Raw genomic sequence first — 18,981 nt, 5'->3', positions numbered from 1 at the left:
ATATTAACATTACACAGCAAAAAAGGAAAAATACTTTCACTGTCAAGGTACTGTAAAATTGAATGGTCAAGTCCTGTTTTTTGGGGAAAAAAGGTTAAAGGCAATGCAAGGTAAATGTAAATAATATAGTATACGTATATATACTGTATTTTAACACTGCTGTTGTGAATTTAAAGAAATAGAATGTAAATTTACAAAAACAAATGATCTTTATGACTTTATTTCACAGACATTCGTGTTTATTTTAATGCATATTGCTGTTAATATGGTAAAATACTGTATGTCAGAATAACTAGTTGAACTGGTCAAACTGTTAAATTACAGTAAGAAGCAGTATTTCTAATTAATTAAATGACTGTAATTTTACAGACCATAACTGAGAAAACATACTTTTACTCATAAATAACAGGTTTTTTTTGGCAACCTGGCGGCCGGACTTTTTACAGTGTTTCTATAGATTTTTAAAAAAGTGTAACACATGAACACAATGCACATTTTCAGGCACTCCCTAATTTGCTGTATCAAAAACACCACCATGTCATCTCAAATTGAATACTTTGTTTCATTACACCCCTATCACACTGTATGACATCTTTAATCTTTAACCATTAATATCACTAAAAGATGTAGTTTTTAGTTGTTTTGGAGGGCAGCTCAGAATTAGTTTGCGCATAATTTACCTCTTAACATCAGGTTAAACCAACCTATTGTGTGGTGATATTCAGTTTCCCAGCATTTAAACAGTAAACTGCATGAATAATCACAATGAAAAAACTGCATACACATTAGTTTTAGGATTCTAGTTTATATTTCAGAATTGAGTGCACCATATGATGGTCATCATGATTTTGCATTTGATCATTTTTTAATACATGGAACACTGATGTAAGCGTGTACTTTAATCGAGCGTGATTCAGCACTACCCACATTTAATCAGTCACAGAAAACACACTCACACAGGACTTCTGTGTCCAGAAACACTTAATGGAATCAGGGTGGTTTGAATAGAAGCTCATGGATTGTGACGATACTGAAAGGAGCAGGCCATTGTGCTAAAGGATGGAATTTGTTCGGGCAAAAGCCGTTACAGCAATTTCTAAACAAGCAAGACATTTAGAAACCAGGAACATACAACTGTAGTAAAAACATGATCTGACTTTTTTAGGGCAAAATGCAAACATAATGCTTCTCCAACAGGCAATCAACATTTCAAATAAGATATTGCTATGTATCAGGTCAAACGTTTAAAAAAAAATCATTAATCTGGTTAATTAAAAAAAGTGCAAGGACACTACAGTATAAAATACATGCCGCTGACACAGCAACTCTCCATTAATTAACTAGAGAAACACACAGGTGGAACAGCCACATATATATGGTATTTCTACTGCAAATATAAAAGTTTGACCTAGTAGAGACACACCTGTGCTATCATACTTCAAAACTGAGCCTTTTTGGCTTCCTCTAGTATTTGCTTTGCTCTTTCAGCAAACAGCAATTATAAGAGTGCTTTCAGAGTCTTTGGACCTGCCAAGTCAGTATGTTTTAACTCGCTCTTCCCACTGATGCAAGTTTTGTTACTTCAAACTTGATTTGGAAGGGCATTAAAAATGATTTCCCACAGTATGCATTTTATTCTGTAAGTCAACAGATCCACTTCTAATGACAAATGGAAAAATATCCATTGCTGTAATGACTCGTGTATATAATCTGCCTATTAAACTTGTAATGCAAGTTCACTGATCCAGTCCACTGGTCCTGTTACAATTCAACACTCTCCATTTCTATGTCCTCCAAAGTATTGTCAGATTGGGAAATCATGATGAGTTTTTCTTTCTTTGAGTATTGCCTAATCAAACCACTGGAGCTGCTCTCATCCTGGAAGAGTGGAGTTTCTGAAATTTGTCCTCTGGACAAAGCATCAGCAGAACTCCCCCGACTAAACGTTACCACATCTGTGGACTCAAAGGACTCTCCACCAAGGCCCTCAAGTTTGGTATAACCCCCACTGCTCAGGCCCTCCAATCGAGGGCAGCTGAGTCGTCTGGATCTCTCGGTGTGCCAGTCTGTGGGGGTGGATGGGCAGATTCCCAAGTCGATGGACCTGGAGTAGTCTGAGAGGGCGCTGAGGGAAAGGTGAGAGCCTGTGACCTTGGGACCAGGTGAGGCAGGAAGCAGTTGTACCTGTGAGCCCTGAAGAGAGATATGCGGCATCCCCTGCAGGCTACCACTGCTCTTGTAAACCTCCACCGAGTCCTGGGAAAGGACGGCTCGAGTTTGAACAGTTTCCCCTTTGGCTTTGGTAATGCTCCCAGATGCCGCAAGAGACTCCAGGTGACGGCGAATAGCTTCTGCATCCAAACATTCACTTCTTACCTCCCCAGTTTTGTCAGAACCCCTCCTGTTTTCTCCTGCCCTGTGGTTGAGCTTGACCATTGGTAACGTGAAAGCATTGACTGAGGTGGTTCTGGTCGCCCATTGCTTGGGCTCTGGTGCTGATTTGGTGGTTCTATCATGCTCTCTGTAGATGCTAAACACTGTATCTGGGAAGACATGCCTATCCACAGTTAAGTCTTGCAGTTCGTCACAGGATGACCTTCTGGATGGGGATAGGTTGCCCTGGTCCTGTTTGAAGGAGCCTGAAGATGACCAGGAGCCCTTTGCTAGCATAGCAGCACTGTATATGGAGCCTGGTTTGCCTTCTACCCCTTTTGATTGCGCATAGTTTACAAATCCATTGAGTGATGCATTGTCCTTGGTTCTTAAGCTGTGAATATCAATGACGGTTGAGTAAATGTCTCTAAGGTTGATGATTTTTGTCTTTTTGTCCCTGTTTTCATGCAGCACCGCATTGGCACAAATAAACAGGAAGATCCCAATGCCCATAATTAAAGGTCCAAATACTTTTAGTTTGTCTGAATACAAGTGTCTCTTCAAAAACTCAGCAAAGGCCCCTAATTTTGGTGAATCCTCAGCTGTAACATTGGAACGATTTGAACTTATTAGGTCTTTATCTAGTTGATGAACAAGCTTACCATTTGTGGTTCTGTTCACTGACTCAGGTCCTCTGGTATTACCGGTTCTCTCTAGTTTCTGTAAGCCCTTAGCTGTCGTTATCCCTGGGTACAATGGACTCTCCTTAGGCCAATATCCCAGCACTGCCAAGGCAATCCCGACAAGCAGCACAAGAATGCCAATTGCAGCAACCAGACCGGAGATGGAGCAAAGCTTCAGTTTGCCCTTTACCACCACCACCTCATTCTTCCTCTTCTTTTTGGCTTTCCTCTTGCGCTTGTTTTCCGCTCGGTTTTTGGCACGGAGGGAGTCTTGGCGTCTGGCTGAGATCCGAAGAAGACCTCCAGTGGCAATCATAATGAGGCCAGAGCTGGTGATCAATTAATCATCCTGAGTTTGACAGAAAGAAAAAGTGGCAATTAGACTGACAGTGGCATTAATTAAAATCCCTAATGCAAGCAGACTGACGCATCTACAGTGTATTACAGCAGTTCTCAAGATCTAAGGGTCCACATTATGGAAATCTTATACAAAAGAGTCCACACAGCCCATATATGGAAAATGATCATTCTGATGTCACAACCATGAACACATTTACATAGTACTGCCCATTTAGCCTACAGTAGTTTAGCTGCTCACATTGATGTGATAAGGAGCGTTGTTACTACATATGTCAGCCAAGATTGCTTTTTGAATAAGGCACGATACAGCGCAACCAATCAGAAAAGAGATCATTTACAGTACTATGCAGCAGTCAGACAGAACCCCTCATAAATTTAATTTCTGTTCAAAACAGACAATAAGTATAAGTTATTCATTTTTTAGGAGATAGTTGTGAAGAGATTAGATATGATATAATCCGCTTGCATAAGGAAGTGGAAAGTCAACAGACAATAAGCGAAAAAATTAGAGTTAAAATTATTTTTAAAGATAAAGATCTTAAAGCTTTCATCTTTGAGAGAGAGGAGAAAATCAAGCTCCACTCTTGTTTGTATTTTTGTTCATCCTTCCACTGTGAGAAGACAACTCAACACTATGAGTCTGAAAGGATGTGTAGCTGTTGAGAAGCCTTTACTGAAAAAAAAAAGGAATTAGATAAAAAAGAAGAGCATTTGCATTAGAATACATGAACATCTGGACTGGACATCTGAGATGTGTAACTGGGAGTTTACTTGGATTATCAGAAGAAGAAAGTGCATCCAAACTGTAACACTGAACTTTGGAGGTGTAGAAAAATCTCTGTGCAGATTTCTTTGAAAATCTGAATGCAAGTCTTCTGACAAGAATGGACGCTGCAATAAAGGCAAACGGTGTACACAATAAATGCTGATCAAATGATATTATATTTAGCTGTTAAGACTTCTGTTTAATGATCTGTTAAATACATGTTTTCTGCTTTTCTCTCAAATGCTGAAAAATGAATAACTTGTATGATATAACGAGCAAAATGTAGATTTTAGCCTTTCTAAATCTTGTGTCATGTGCATGAAATCATCATTTCGGTCAATCAGTTTGTCAGTGATACATGAGTAGTGCTCTCTTCATACAGCTACAAAATCTACCTCTGAGACATAAAACTAAGGATGAGCAGACTATCTGAAAAGGCAAAGCGAGAAGTAAAGGAACCTCAATGGAATGTTCTTTCTTCAGGCTCTTGTTCATTTGATGTGAGGTAGCAAGGAGCAGCAGTAAGGAGGCAATGCCATTGCACATGTGCGTTCAGAGTAGTGACACAATGCCTCACACAGGCCTGGAGAACACGCCTGATAACCAAATGTGTGTGTCTGCCACCAAGAAAGATGTGACAGCACTCAGAATGCAATATACAGACACAAACTACTGAAGTGCAAAGAGAAACAGGCCTTATAGGTATTCTTTGGATGAAAACAAGGGGCTAAATGCATGAAATTGTTTGGTATGCATGCAGGTGTGTCTTGCTTTGGGGGATGGGATTCTTCATCTGCCACTTTATCAGAGAATTCTGAGGAGGGCAGGAGGTTAGTGTTTAACAATATCAAGGCATCACTTTAGATATAGAGTGGAAAAAAACAAAGAGGCATAAAGAAAAGAACAGAATACCATGGAGGCTCAGGCAGCCTTTGCTTGCAGCAGGGATAGCATGTCCAAAAGAGAATGCATTTCAGACACGCTCACATATAGGACAAGAACAAAGCTGACAAAATCTGAGCCACCATTTGAAGTCTGAGGCAACACATCTCTAAGGAGGAAATGGGTGGAGAAAAAAGGGCTTTGTAATGTATCTCTAGGAATATCTTACTGAAGTCAACAGGTGAAGATCTAAGCTTGACCAAACAGAGAGTGGGTGTTGGAAATACCTAAATTAGCACCAAAGGAAGACTGTTAATGAAGACATGGCCCAAGGGGCAAGACATTAATTTACTGGTGTGGACTTTATCAACTAACAATTAATGAACATACTTAATATGCAAAGGAAGAACAAGGTTACTGTATCTGACACTCTTTTAAGCTTCAATCAGGAATAATCAAAACAGTGTCACAGCTTCCCCGAGGATTAGGGACTGGGGCATTCTTGTTGTTGCTTTGGTGCTTTAAAATATACTCTGTGAGTTGCAGGGCTTCCAGAAAGAACTGTAAACCTTTTACTGTTTACATTAAATTTAAAAGTGCATATACACATATTATTATAAATGTATAGAAAGCTCCTAAACACCTTAAGCAGAGTAAAACCTCTACTAACTATCTCTTGCGCTCACTACCTCTTAAAACAGAGCTTGCCAGTGGAGGATGGTCTGCTACATGATGTAGACAGAAAATCAAAGCAGTGAAATTTATTCATTATCTATGTTTACCAATAAAATAAAGTAAAATAAAATAAAATAAAATAAAATAAAAACCCTAATTGTTTCTGTAGTGTAGGGGTGCCAAATCCTGGTCTAGGAGATCTACCACCCTAAAGAAATCCAACACACCTGCCTCTAATATTCAGATCCCCCAGTTTTGTAAATCATTCACATTTCCATCAAAATATATCCTAGCAACATTATCGAAAAAAAAACGCAGTTAGACCTCCAAGCAAAACAGGCAGCAGATTATGTCTACTGTGAAAAACAAAAAACAGTGTTTCTGATGGCGGGTTCCATGAGTGCCAGCACTCCAGTGTGCTCACCAGCAGCTCACAGGGCAACTGAGTACTGTTTGTGTAAATTAAAATCAGGACTGGAGTTTCTGATAACAGATCAATGCACAAAGTGCTCCAGCATGCAAAAAGAAAAGAAAGAAACACACACACACACACACACAAAAAAAAAAAACAAATTCTACTTTTCAGTGTCATGGCTGTTCTCTACAGCGGTCGATAAATTGATGTCCTAGCCATACTCTGAATCCTTCCTCCACTGGTTTGGTAAATCCAGTGCTGCTGTATGCTGTTGCAGCGTTGACTATGGCTATAAGGCCCCTGAACGCAATTAAGTAATCTACTCACAGAACAGCTTCTTAGATTTAATAAAGCTGTCACGATGGCGTGAACAAGACAAGAAATATCCATAAGCCAAAATTGACTAAAGAGGCACAAAAATGCCTGATCAAACTAATCTCTGCAATTTTAGTCGAGTGGTTATGTCATGTTTTTGAAAACTTTGAAGTGTGGAACATTAATTCCAAACAAATGAATATAGGTTTAAATGCTTCTCTCCAACACACAGAGGAGAAATAAATGAGCTTTTCTTAAACGGCATCTGGCCGACAAACAGATGGCAAACAGAAACACCTGGAGCTCCAGCTAATGATAACAGACAGGTTGGATCACACTCCGGCTCAGAGGAGCAATTTCATCTCTCTCTGATTTCCTAAACTATTTGAGTAAACAGAACAACAGGGCTTTAAAGTGAGTCACTACTTACATATGAGATGAGACTTTTAATACATTTTAGTCAGCATGTTTGGAATTTTCTCTGCTGTATTATTTGCTCAAGATATGAATGTGAGTTACAGCATTTGCATGTTTACACCAGCTAAGTGACTATACATTGTATCAATTTGAATTCAGAGACAATGTAGGCTACATGAAATATTCGAATGACATGAGGAGAACCATTTTCATGTATAATTTATATTGGAGCCTGACTGGTACATCTGCCAATATCTGTTGATACTGACATCCCCAGGGTTTTATCCCTGAAGGCTGGAACTCACAATCTCTGTCAACAGGGTAAAACCTGTGTATCTGTTCCATTTCATTACAGGAAAATGGACAGTACAGACTAACAATTCAAAAAAACATCACTTTTATGTTTGAACACAGACTGTAAAAAATGACTGTTGCTCATATTTGTATGTATATTACACTTTGCCATTTTGAAACGCAAGTGTCTGAATGTGAGTGTGTTGTCAAGGATTAAAAAGGCAGATGTAGCGCTGCTATACTGCTTACTAGGCTAAGTGCTCCAGCTAAGGTTAGGCAGGTCCAAAAACAGTGAAAATGTTTCTCTGGCAAACTAACATGCTGGAACAAAGTCTATTAAAAAGAAAAGACCCTCTCACATTTAGTGTTGTCTCAGTTAGCTGTAGTGTTAGCTTGTCCAATTCATCCAACATGTAAACTACTGATTTTCAAATGTATTCCTCCAGTTACTGTAAATATGTAAAATGTATTCAAACCTCACTTTTAGCATTAGTTACCAGGACTGATAAGTTATAACACAAAATATTTTTTTATGAAGGTAATTAACAAAAAACAAAACCTCAAAAAATTCTGGGTAGACCCACCCCCAGTGCTAAAGCATTTATATTATATAAGACTGTATGTTTAAGAAAAGTTATTTTGGAGAAGTGACCATCATACAACTCACAGTTCAGCCAGTAAGGCACTGTTTAACTAAAACTACTGGAGTATTAAATTAAAATCTAAAGATGTTACTGGTTATTTGATTTTTAGGTCCTTAAAATCAGTATAATAACAGGGACAAATATCGATAAGGCCCTAATTTATATATATATATATATATATATATATATAAGTATGGATCTTTTTCAATTTCTGTGTGTTACACAAAATAAACACGGTAAAATATTTCTCAACACTTCAGTATGTCTCAGTAGCTGAAAGTCAGTAATTAATTGCAACAATTAAATCTTTATATTGCGTTTCAACAGGGAGTTCTGGAGGGAAAACACATACTGGAGTTTCTACAACCGAAGTCCATTAATCCTGAACCAGCAGGGCGACCCGCACAGACGCTACTGGATTTGCTTCCTTCTGGGAATACAGTGGCCATTTTTCTTAATTTGTGGTGATGAATCTACTGCCACAGTGCAGTGTTCATTAAACTTTTTTGGAAAGAAATGGTCCTGCAGATGAAATGTTCATAATGTCCTACTGCAGACCAACGCGCTTCATACTTTTGCTTTCTGTTAGATCCAAATATGGTCATCTAACAGTTGTGAACCACAGCCCACAATGTCTTTTGTATAGCGCTGCATTTTTAGAGCAGCTGCGGTTTGGATAGTGAGTTGTATGGTGAGTGAGGGAGAGAGAGGGAGAGAGAGAGGGAGAGAGGCTTCCTGGCAACAGCAGACACCCATAACCACCTGAGGTTGATCTCTCAAGCAGTATTGATGGATTGCTTTGTGCTGGAAGAATTATGGCACAGTTTTATCCCTTGTAATTTATCGCTCCCGTGCTTTACTATCCAGCATTGAAAAAATATGAGAGGAATCTTTCTTCTACTATGCATCTAATAATGCATGCGCATAATATCAGTTACAGGCATTTATAGTTTAAATAGAAATAAGTTCTTTTAGTTTCTCATTCAACCAAGCATTGATCTGGATCTTTAAATGGCTTTCAAAACCTTGATGCTTTGTTTCAGTAACTACAGCAATATATTCACTTCTCAAAGTAGCGCTGTAGTACTCGAGTCCAGTCCAACACCGTAAATCAGCAGCCTTGGTCTTGTCTCAGCCTCAAAATCATTTGGACTTGGTCTCAGGGTAAGGTGAACTCAGAAATTGGTCTCCTGATCAGCTGAGTGCGATGCCTACATCTGAGGTAATTTTTTTTTATCATTATTATCATTTTTTATTATTTGTGTTCTTTTTAAAATCATTTTTAGCATTTTAACATTATTGAATATCAGTATCTTCAAACAGAATTAAACAAATTTGTCTCTAATAGTTTAAGCAGAATGTGTTTGCTACTGGTTGAGGATCTAGTTGATTCTTTCCATGATGACTTAACATGGTATTGTTTGTGTGCTGATGTTCATTGGTTTCAAAATTCAATCATACCCTGAGGGCAGATGAGGATGTTATATGTATTACTTTGTGTTCATATGTTTTTATAATAAAATGGATGTGTGTTGTTTGGTTTATATTCAGTTAACTTTAGGTTGTGATTCTAAATAAGCTTTAGAAAAGAAGGACAGAGAATAATCTTACTGTCATTTACTTTCAAAAGTTACATTGCACAGCCTGATTAAGCATGTAATGTAATACATTTTTGGGGCTATATATTAAATAATGTAAGATTTTACAAAATATATTCTAAAATATAATATTATTCATTAATGCATATCATGTATAATGAATGATAATGAATGTACAATTAATTACAAATGGATTTCAGTTTTCCGCTCTTCTATTCATTTTTATATCCTTAATCTGATCTTGATCATGACTCAGACTCACCTCTTGACTACCATGGACTTGACTACATCACTACCTCAAAGTCAAGGCAACAAACATTATATGACTAAAAGATTGTATGCAAACATTTCTTCCGAAATCAAGGGTATTAAAAGTGAGTTCGTCCCCCTTTGCCACAGTAACAGCTGCTACTCTTCTGGGAAGACATTACACAAGATGTTGGAACATTGCTGTGTGGATTTGATTGCGTTCAGCCATAAGAGCATTAGCGGCCAGGTTTTACTGAGGGAAAACACTTTTTTTTGTGAAATAGGCAAGGAAAGGCAAGTTACTTATATAGCACCTTTCATACACTGCGGTTATTCGAAGTGCTTTACAAATTAGAAAATGCAAAGATAATAAAAACATGATTAAAACATGGGCGGCACGGTGGCGCAGTGGGTAGCGCTGTCGCCTCACAGCAAGAAGGGCCTGGGTTCGATTCCCGGCCGGGCGACCGGGGTCCTTTCTGTGTGGAGTTTGCCTGTTCTCCCCGTGTCTGCGTGGGTTTCCTCCCACAGTCCAAAAACATGCAGTCAGGCTGATTGGACACACTAAATTGCCCCTAGGTGTGAATGTGTATGTCTGACTGGCGACCTGTCCAGGGTGTAACCTGCAGGGTGTATCCTGCCTGGATGGATGATTAAAACATGATTATAAACAACAGATTTAAAAGAGGAAGACATTAAATTAAAAATCCAATTAAAAATTAAATTAGAATACTAAAGTGCTGTTACAGGAGAGAAGTGCTGTTGAGCTGAAAGCTGCTTAAATAGGAATGCATTTTAATCCATTTTCAGCCCAGATTTAAAAGTGTCTAGTGTTGGGGCTCTTCTAATGCTCTGTCAACTGGTTTCAAATGCTGCTTCTCCATGTTTTGTTTTAGCTTAGGCAGGACTAACTGACTGCTTCCTATAGAGATCTGAGAGTTCTGCTCGGCCCACAACACTGCATCAGATAAATACGCTTGTCCAACACCATTAAACAATTTAAAGACCAGTAATAGTACCTTAAAGTCTATTCTGTAACAGACTGGTAGCCAGTGTAAGAATTTAAGAATGGGGTGATGTGTTCCCATCTTTTACTCCTAGTAAGACTCTGGCAGCTGCATTTTGAATCATCTGAACCTGTTTGATTGTCTTTTTTGGGGATCCAGTTGGGAGACCATTACAGTAATCAATCCTACTAAAAATTAAAGCATAGATGAGTTTCTCCAGGTCTGGTTTTGTCAGAAAATCTCTAATCTTGTTGATGTTTTTAAGGTGATAAAATGCTGATTTAGTAACTGCTTTGACACGACTGCTAAAACTAAGATCCAAGTCCATTAGCACACAAAGGTTATGGTTCTCGAATCCAGATAGGCAGCTAGTCGCTGCCTCTCATTGCTATATCGTACTAAATGCCTGTTTCTGGTTCATTTTCACATTGAAATATACCTTAAAATGTTTTTACATGGACTGATTTTTAAATAGTTAAAAATGCTTGAATATAGTACATTTGCTAGTTTAGAAGAGACTCAAGACCTGAAAGCTTTAATGTTTTCTTCTTAGACGTTTCTACATTATCTTACATCAGAGATCTCTGCCCTTTTTCTACCATGACAGCTAATAATTTTTCTACCTTGGTTTTTGTAATGACAAACTTGATGATATTTCACATTCAAATTCTTAAAACACATCCTCCTGCTATTCTATTCTTCTACCCTTTACTCTTCTGTCCTTGCTCTTGGCCCTTGCTGTTCTCTTCCTGTCTCAAAAACACTCAAAATCTGCAGGCTGCCAACAACAGTACTTTTAACTGTTGCAAACAAATTTAGGTCTTTATCAGTAATGCCTTAATTTAGTAAACAGAAATTCAAACATACAAGACAGAGGATCAAAAATATGTTTGCACTGGATCATAAGAGGTACAGATATACCTAAGGTAAGTTAAACCGACATAACCCAATAAAACACTGTGGTTCATGCCACTTTCATTGAAACTACCCTTAACAACCTGACTAACACACAGAAATCCAAACAAGCCTATCAACAAGGCAGACTACAGCCAGGTAAAAGGCCAAATGGTTGTCACAACAACTATTCTAACACTAAACTACCTTGTTCACATATGATCTACTTTGCCAGACTGTCAAAAAAGTCCATTCGGTTACATTATTGTATATTTAGAAATCTAGTTATCTAGTGGCTCGGTTGCAATCATTACCTTACACTTGTGCCACTCAGGTAACATGCTAATTTATGGTGGACGTTTTATAATAAAGCTCACTGACTGAAATTTCAATAGTAAAACAGTATTAATTACACAGAGTGGACAAGATATTCAAATAATGCCACAAGAGGCTGGAGGAAATTACAAAGTGAACAATCACTTTTATCGACTGTGGAGTTTCTTAGCTGCTTTCCCTGTATGTTAAAAAACACAGAGCACTGATAAAATACTGCAGAGAGCGGTGCCATAGAGAAAGAGGGTGGACCATGCAGTACCCTGAATTTCCTTTGGCCAAATGGGCTGTAGGCTGGGTTTGGGGTATGTTTAACACAAAGTATTATACTTAGTTTCATGCACACACTTCCTCTCTCATCAAATAACATGTCAGTCTACTGTCAGTGAATATATCTGATGCTGCACATGAGTGAATGATCGTGCTGAGAGCCAAGGTTCAAAGGTTTGTCTAGATCCTCCCCGCATCAAAGCAAACAGCAGAGAACCAGTGTAAACAAGGAAATGAGGTGTGCGATCATGAAAGGCGTCAGAGGGACATGACACACAAATTGACATTTCACAGATGCAGCCGATGGCAGGGATTTATAGGTCAGTGAATGACCTGTACACAATGTGAATGTATATCTGAAGATGAGGATGAGTACACAAGAGAGCAGCAAGGGCAATCTAATGATCTGGCATCCCAAATGGATGAGATGAGATAAATATGATAGACCACAGCAGAGTGGTGGGGAAAAGAGCTGCCAATTATGTTATGCTGCCACTGATATTACACCCCGAAATGGCTGAAGCAATCACAGTCCACCAAATCGATTATGGCTCATTGAAAGCATTCCCAAGTGGCACATTAAAGGTAATGGAAGCAAACATGAGAGAGGCTGAGATTCGATATCACTCACAAAACCCATTGTGCACAAAACAAATAACATTTGATATCAGTACCATACATCTGTGCTGACTGTTATTACATGATCAAACAGAAATGACATGCCTAGAAAAAGCCCATATTCATCTAAAGTGCATTGTGTTGGAACACCTACACCTTTACGGCTGACAGGAGCCGTTTTCGAGGTTTCTCTTACAATGCTTAATCTTAAGGTAGTAAACTGCTTACAAATCAGCACCACATCATCCTGCCATAGAAAACATTTTTTTCACTTCACTAACAATCTACTTGTTTGGCAGAAAGAAATAAAACAGAAAACACTCCATTAAGTAATTCACCTTCAATGACAAGACAACTACGCATGGCCGGTTGATGAGCTTATATGAAGTTTAATGAGCAGTGAAATGTGCCCAAGTGAAGAACATGCTCATTAAACTAACAATTACCCTCACCGTACCAGTTCTAAAGACAATTTCTACACACTCAGCACCCATGAGGAGGCTGAAGCAGCAGGCTAACGTTCAATAGTGACTCACTCAGCTGTTAGAATTGATGGGATTATGATATAGACACTCTTTAATACAGTATGCTATCAGCTATAAACAAGAGCAATATCTTTACCTGAAAATATACTGCATTTATATTACAGTCTGAACATTTACTGACGATTAAACCAGGCAACTAAGCTGTCAAAGTGAAGATAGTAAAGCAGTAATTTCGTTCTACCAAAGGCTCTGAATCAATTATGATGGGCTGTATCACTTTACCCGATATTAATAATGGTTGAATAGTAAGTATGGCTGAATGATTTCTGGAAATGTAAACCAATAAGAGTTCCCAATTTAAAGATCATGGTGGTACCTATAGGCAGAGAGATACCCTTAGCTAAAGACATTTCAAATCATTCCAGAAGGCAAAATCTACTTTGAAATGTATCCACATAAAACAGCAAACTCCTAAAATAGAATGAAATTGTACTATTAAAACAAAAGTATACTTCTATTCTGTCACAGCAGTCAAAAGTAAAGCACAGTCCAATAGAAAACATACGCAGAAAATGAATGCAGGAAATTAATTTACTGAGAAAAACAAAAAAGATTGTGCACTACATTCTGGCTAGAGAGAAAAAATATATACAAAACATCTAATAATCTAAGGGAAAAAGTTTCTTTTCCTTTAAGACTAAATGCTCAGAACTGATATTTGGCACATCCATCATCATAGGCATGGCAGAGAAAAGATTCCTCTCATATTTTTCTTTTGCTGGATACTGAAGCATGCAGGCGATAAACTGCGAGGGATAAAACTGTGCCATAATTCTTCAAGCACATAGCAATCCATCAGTACTGCTCAAGAGATCACCTTTGAACCCACAAAAATATAACTTAGTTTGCCAGTTGGATGTTCCAATTAACCACCATGGTTTATGGTCAGGCACAGGAAAGGACATACATTAATAGCTGAATTTATTTCCTTCCATGTATCAGTCGCTTCAGAGTAGTTAACCAGAACAAATATAATAATCTGTGATAGCACTAACACTGTCAACACTATAAAGCAAGACACACTCACAGCAGATGACATACTGTTTGTCCAAAAGTTTGTAGGCACCTTCTTATTCAACATTTCTGCTGAAATCACAGGCATTAATGTTGAGTTTCCCCCCCTTTGCTGCAGCAACTACTCTTCTGGGAAGGCTTTACACTAGATGTTGGAACATTGCTGTGAGGATTTGATTGTATTCAGCCACAAGAGCACTAGTGAGGTCAAGAACTGATGTTGATTAGTCCTGGATCCTAGACTCCACTCCAACTCATCCTAAAGGTACTCCTAACACTGTTCCACTGCTCCGCAGCCCAATGCTGGGGGGCTTTAGACCCCTCTAATTGACACTTGCCATTGAGCATCGCTCATGTGCGGCTTCTCCACACATGAGCAACTTGTGTGAGCAACTGAACACCTGTGTCAGTAATTGCTGCATCTTAAAGTAGCTGAATTCACAAACAGAAGGGGTGTCTGGAAACTTTTGGACATACAGAGCCAGATGTACACTTGTATGGGACCACAATGCACATGAATTTAACATTCAATTTACTAAGACTGTAGCTTACCATTCACACTATGTGTAGCCCCACCTAGCAACTGCTCACTTATGAGGCGCAAGGCTGAAAAGGGGCAGTGAAATAATGGAGCCATAAACAAGCTTGAGACAAAACAGAAAATAAAAACTAGTGACGAAGAGATAGCCGGCCGCCGTGAGCTTTCACAAACCTTTGTAAATCAAGTGAAATATGTAATTAGCTGCATCTGTATAATCACCACCCACTTTTTTGCACAATCCTCTCACGTTCTGTGTGACCCTCCCTCAAATGCATGTGCATGAGGAAGGCAGCACATTTTATGTTATACCTGGCATGTGGCCCATAAACTGTATGTTTAGGCTTGTGCGCCAGTTTCTAACATAACATGCAGACAGAATACACCTAAAACTACTGCAAAGAGCTTAGTACATCGGGCCTGCAGTGGGCATATCCCAACGGTTTAGCAAAACAGTCCATAATATTTCTTCAGATGCACCTAAAGCAGCTTTCAGAGTAGTTTTATAGACCTAATTTCACGCTCCCTTACACCCTCAACATTGGTTATCTATTGTTGCCAAGGTCCTTCTCTCTATATCTATTTTCTTGCCTCTGGCATTCTTGAATTTCCTTCAGCCCTTCTGACCTGTACAGTGCTTTAGGCATGCCTGCCTGAAGTGGCCTAGTGGCAAATCCCAAAACCACAATGTCTGGCTTATGGACTATGTCATGTCCTACAGTACAGCACTGTCCAGAGCAGCTACATGTTTGAATCCTTCCTAACAGCATAGCATTACTACTGCAGCATCCCTTTAAACCCTGCTGACACTGCATGCTGGGGAGAGTTTACTGTACAGAAACTCACCGAGTACAGTAACTCATTAGACATGCACACAATCAAAGAAATAATGAAACCACAAGAATAAATGTACTAGTTTGGTGCAGTTTCCTTGTGGCGTATACGTGGCATCTCAGAATGGCGTACACAAAATTAAACTGTTCGGAAAGCAAAAAAGCAAAAACTGATGCTAGATTATCACTTTTGAGTCTAATTTCTAGAAGCACTGGTCTTACTGTTATGGGTGGTGTGGTGATTTCGCCGCTGAAAGCTATTCATACCTCTCCTGTTGAAATGGCACAGTTACAGATTCCCCAAGCCAGTTGTGTTTTGCCTCGTGCTGCTTCCTTCTACAAACAATGTAAAGTATATGAAGGTCTGATTGCTGCTTTGGTTTAAGATCCTATGGCGTAAAGTAGAGCACCGACACTGACATATGTGATCCTTCCACCCCTGAATCAACTGAATCTGATGCTTCCAAATGCTTGACAAATACCATTTAATGTGTTTAACAATACAATAGTGCATGTGCTGACGGTGCTCAGAGAAAGTGACCACTGTCCAGCTGATATGGACTAAGAGGGCAGAAACAATGAAACATTAATATAACTCATATCTAAAATTACTTAATAAATTTATAACTGATAAAACCCATGACTGAAATTTAACGGTGTGCAATGAAAGAATTTATTATACGTTTTCATGATAAATTACGTCACAGTTTTCTGAGCATGTTGTGAATATTGTCAATGCTTAAAAACCACAGACCACGTTTCATTACAAAGAGAGCAGAATTAGCCCTGTTTAATTTGATTTAGTGCAGTGCAGAATGTGAAACACTGGATAAAAATTACCATTGTATATTGCACTACTGGGGCTTTTCATCTGTTCCAACTTACCAAAATCACAGAAAAACTAAAAATCATGATGCATATTGTATATTGAGAAAAGGTCTTTAAGTATAGTGATATTATATTTTTGCAATATTGCCCCCTGCAATTGAAAGAAGATAAAAAACAGCCTTCAAGACAAAGTCAACCCAGTGTGGTCAGAAATGTGGATGTGTTTTGCTGCTTCTGGCAGTGATGGCACCACATCTTCCCTCTGTATCTCCTCTGCTGCTATAATGAGTACAACACAGAGCAGTATGTGGAGGTGCCAACGCTGGTGCTGTGCTGCTGAACAGACAGAATACAGTCCAATATGCTTCAGTTAGACAGACCCTGCTCTCTCTCACACACAAAACCCACGAAATGAACGAAGCTGACGCTGTTTTATGCATTATACAACAGCCTGTTATTCTTAGCCTAAACCACCCACTGTACGAGCAGCTTCTAATTTAAATCTGTACATAAGAGAGCAGGAACTGTGTGGAGTCTGACGACAGCGCTGCCTCAGAAAGTGTCTTAGCCCCGTGAAAGCCCACTGCTGGACTGTTAACACACGCTTGCGCCACGCCGTTGACCGTATGTGATGATTTCTCAGCCTGAAGCCGCTGAGGCAGTCCGGAACCTCCCCACAGGAGGCAGGAAGGCGCTCTAACTGTCCAACTCCGGCGGAGGGAAAAAGTGACGAGGCTTGAAATGTTAATAAAATACAGATTCACCTGCGTCGTGACCTGTGGTAGCTGTATAGCCTCCCTCCACAAAGCCTCGGGAAGCAGAAGAGGCAGAGGCGAAACGAAAGAGAGACGAAAATGTGAGGAGACCCCGCACTAGCACTGCACTCACTCACTCTGTGTTAGAAAGACCCTCAGTGCCGTTTAACACTCCTGCGAAGTAACCATACTCACCGCCAGAGAAACGGACATCAATTTCCTGTTTTCAGGCGACAATCACAAAAAGTTTCTCTCCTCTGAGGAGACCGAGTCGGTCCATTTAATCCACCGCCGAGTGGAAGCACGGGGCTGGAGCCTCGCCGGACCCATTCCTGCCGCCGTTCGGGCAAAATATAACACAATAAGACAACATTAAACTGAAGTAAAACGAGGAGCTGGACCGCTGAGCGGAGCAGCAGAGCTCTCCTGTCTGTCTGCCTGTCTGTCTGTGTGTGTGTGTCTGTCTGTGTGCGTGTGTGTGTGTGTCCGCTCCGCCGCTGCAGCCTCGAGTTCTGCACACAGAGTTGGAGCGACTGGAAGGCGCGCGCTGGGTGTGTGTGCGCGCGCGGGCGTGTTCCCGTATTTAACTCTTCGTGGGGACCACATGTCCTGACGTTACAGTGAAATCTGTCCGGCTACAGCGAAGACAAAATCCATTCTCACTATCACGAAAGCAGCTACTGTTTGCCAAAAACAGCAAAAACGATGCTTTGGTAGATGATGTTAAAGGAAACCCCTACCAATTTCTCTAAACTTCTGCGCAGTTATGGTGTTAAGATGTAAACAAAGTCATTCAGAGTGGTTTGGTGTGAAATGCTATGTTCTAGAGAAAATTACAGTCAGAATTGTTCACGGCGGTGGTGATAGAAACCAGATGTCTGAAGAGTTTAACCCCCCAAAGGCTACATCATAACGCTATTAGGTGAAATGGTTAATACACTGATGTCTGATACGTTGTGTTTACGACAGTTTTGAGGCTACGCCCCCCCACCCCCCCAAAAAAAACAACATTCATGGCAGAGAGGTAGGCCTACATGCAGGGGGATAATAAGGCAACATAGTGCCAAAAAGGTATTTTACCACTACTTTACCATCATCAACACATAACATACAAACACTCAAACGACACGTGTAGGTTGTTATGGATAGTAAATAAAATAGCTGTATCTGTGTTGCACATTGTGACACCACTCTAAAGAAACATGTTTCTCTACAATAAACCACTTTAATTATAGTCATTAAACTTTACCATTAGGATCGGATTAGGTGTAAACATCAGCATTTAGCCACAGTAACACAAGGCGCTGATGGAAAGGCCTCATAATGACAGGAATACAAACCCGACTGTGTGTGAGAAAGCGCGAGAGAGAGAGAGAGAGAGCGAGAGAGAGAGAGAGAGAGAGAGAGAGAGAGAGAGAGAGTATAGTGTATACTGCTGATGTTTCCGCTGATTCGTTCGGTGTTGTTGCTATGATACCGCGGAACGTGGCTGAAACTGCTGCAGGATTTGAATAACGGTCTCCTGAAGCGTTCCGCTCGGCCAATGGCCAAACGCGCGCGCCCAACCCGGACCACTCAGGGCCGGTGGGCGGGGCCTGTGCCGAACGGACTCTGCGATGAAGAGAAACAAAACGAGCTAAAACGGCGAAGAAAGTCTGTGAGACAGTCTGTCATC

At 39.8% G+C, this 18,981-nt stretch overlaps 1 protein-coding gene across 1 annotated transcript; it reads right to left on the bottom strand.

The window, feature by feature from the left end:
- Positions 1-810: 810 nt before the first annotated feature.
- tmem200ca (transmembrane protein 200C, genome duplicate a) lies at positions 811-17,752 on the bottom strand. The gene is made up of 2 exons (XM_036589825.1): positions 17,502-17,752; positions 811-3,405 (listed from the first exon to the last, which is right to left on the bottom strand). Exon 2 carries the CDS (start codon positions 3,370-3,372, stop codon positions 1,762-1,764), a length of 1,611 nt encoding a protein of 536 aa, XP_036445718.1. The 5' UTR covers positions 3,373-3,405; positions 17,502-17,752; the 3' UTR covers positions 811-1,761.
- Positions 17,753-18,981: the final 1,229 nt, after the last annotated feature.

Source organism: Colossoma macropomum, unplaced genomic scaffold (assembly GCF_904425465.1).
Source record: "Colossoma macropomum unplaced genomic scaffold, Colossoma_macropomum, whole genome shotgun sequence".
NCBI lineage: Eukaryota > Metazoa > Chordata > Actinopteri > Characiformes > Serrasalmidae > Colossoma > Colossoma macropomum.
Note: the sequence above shows the minus strand (reverse complement) of the source record. Positions and strands in the feature narration are given on the sequence as shown.

What these genes read in the sequence shown, in the direction of transcription:
- tmem200ca (XM_036589825.1), bottom strand. Translation starts at nt 3,372, where the DNA reads ATGATTGCCACTGGAGGTCTTCTTCGGATCTCAGCCAGACGCCAAGAC.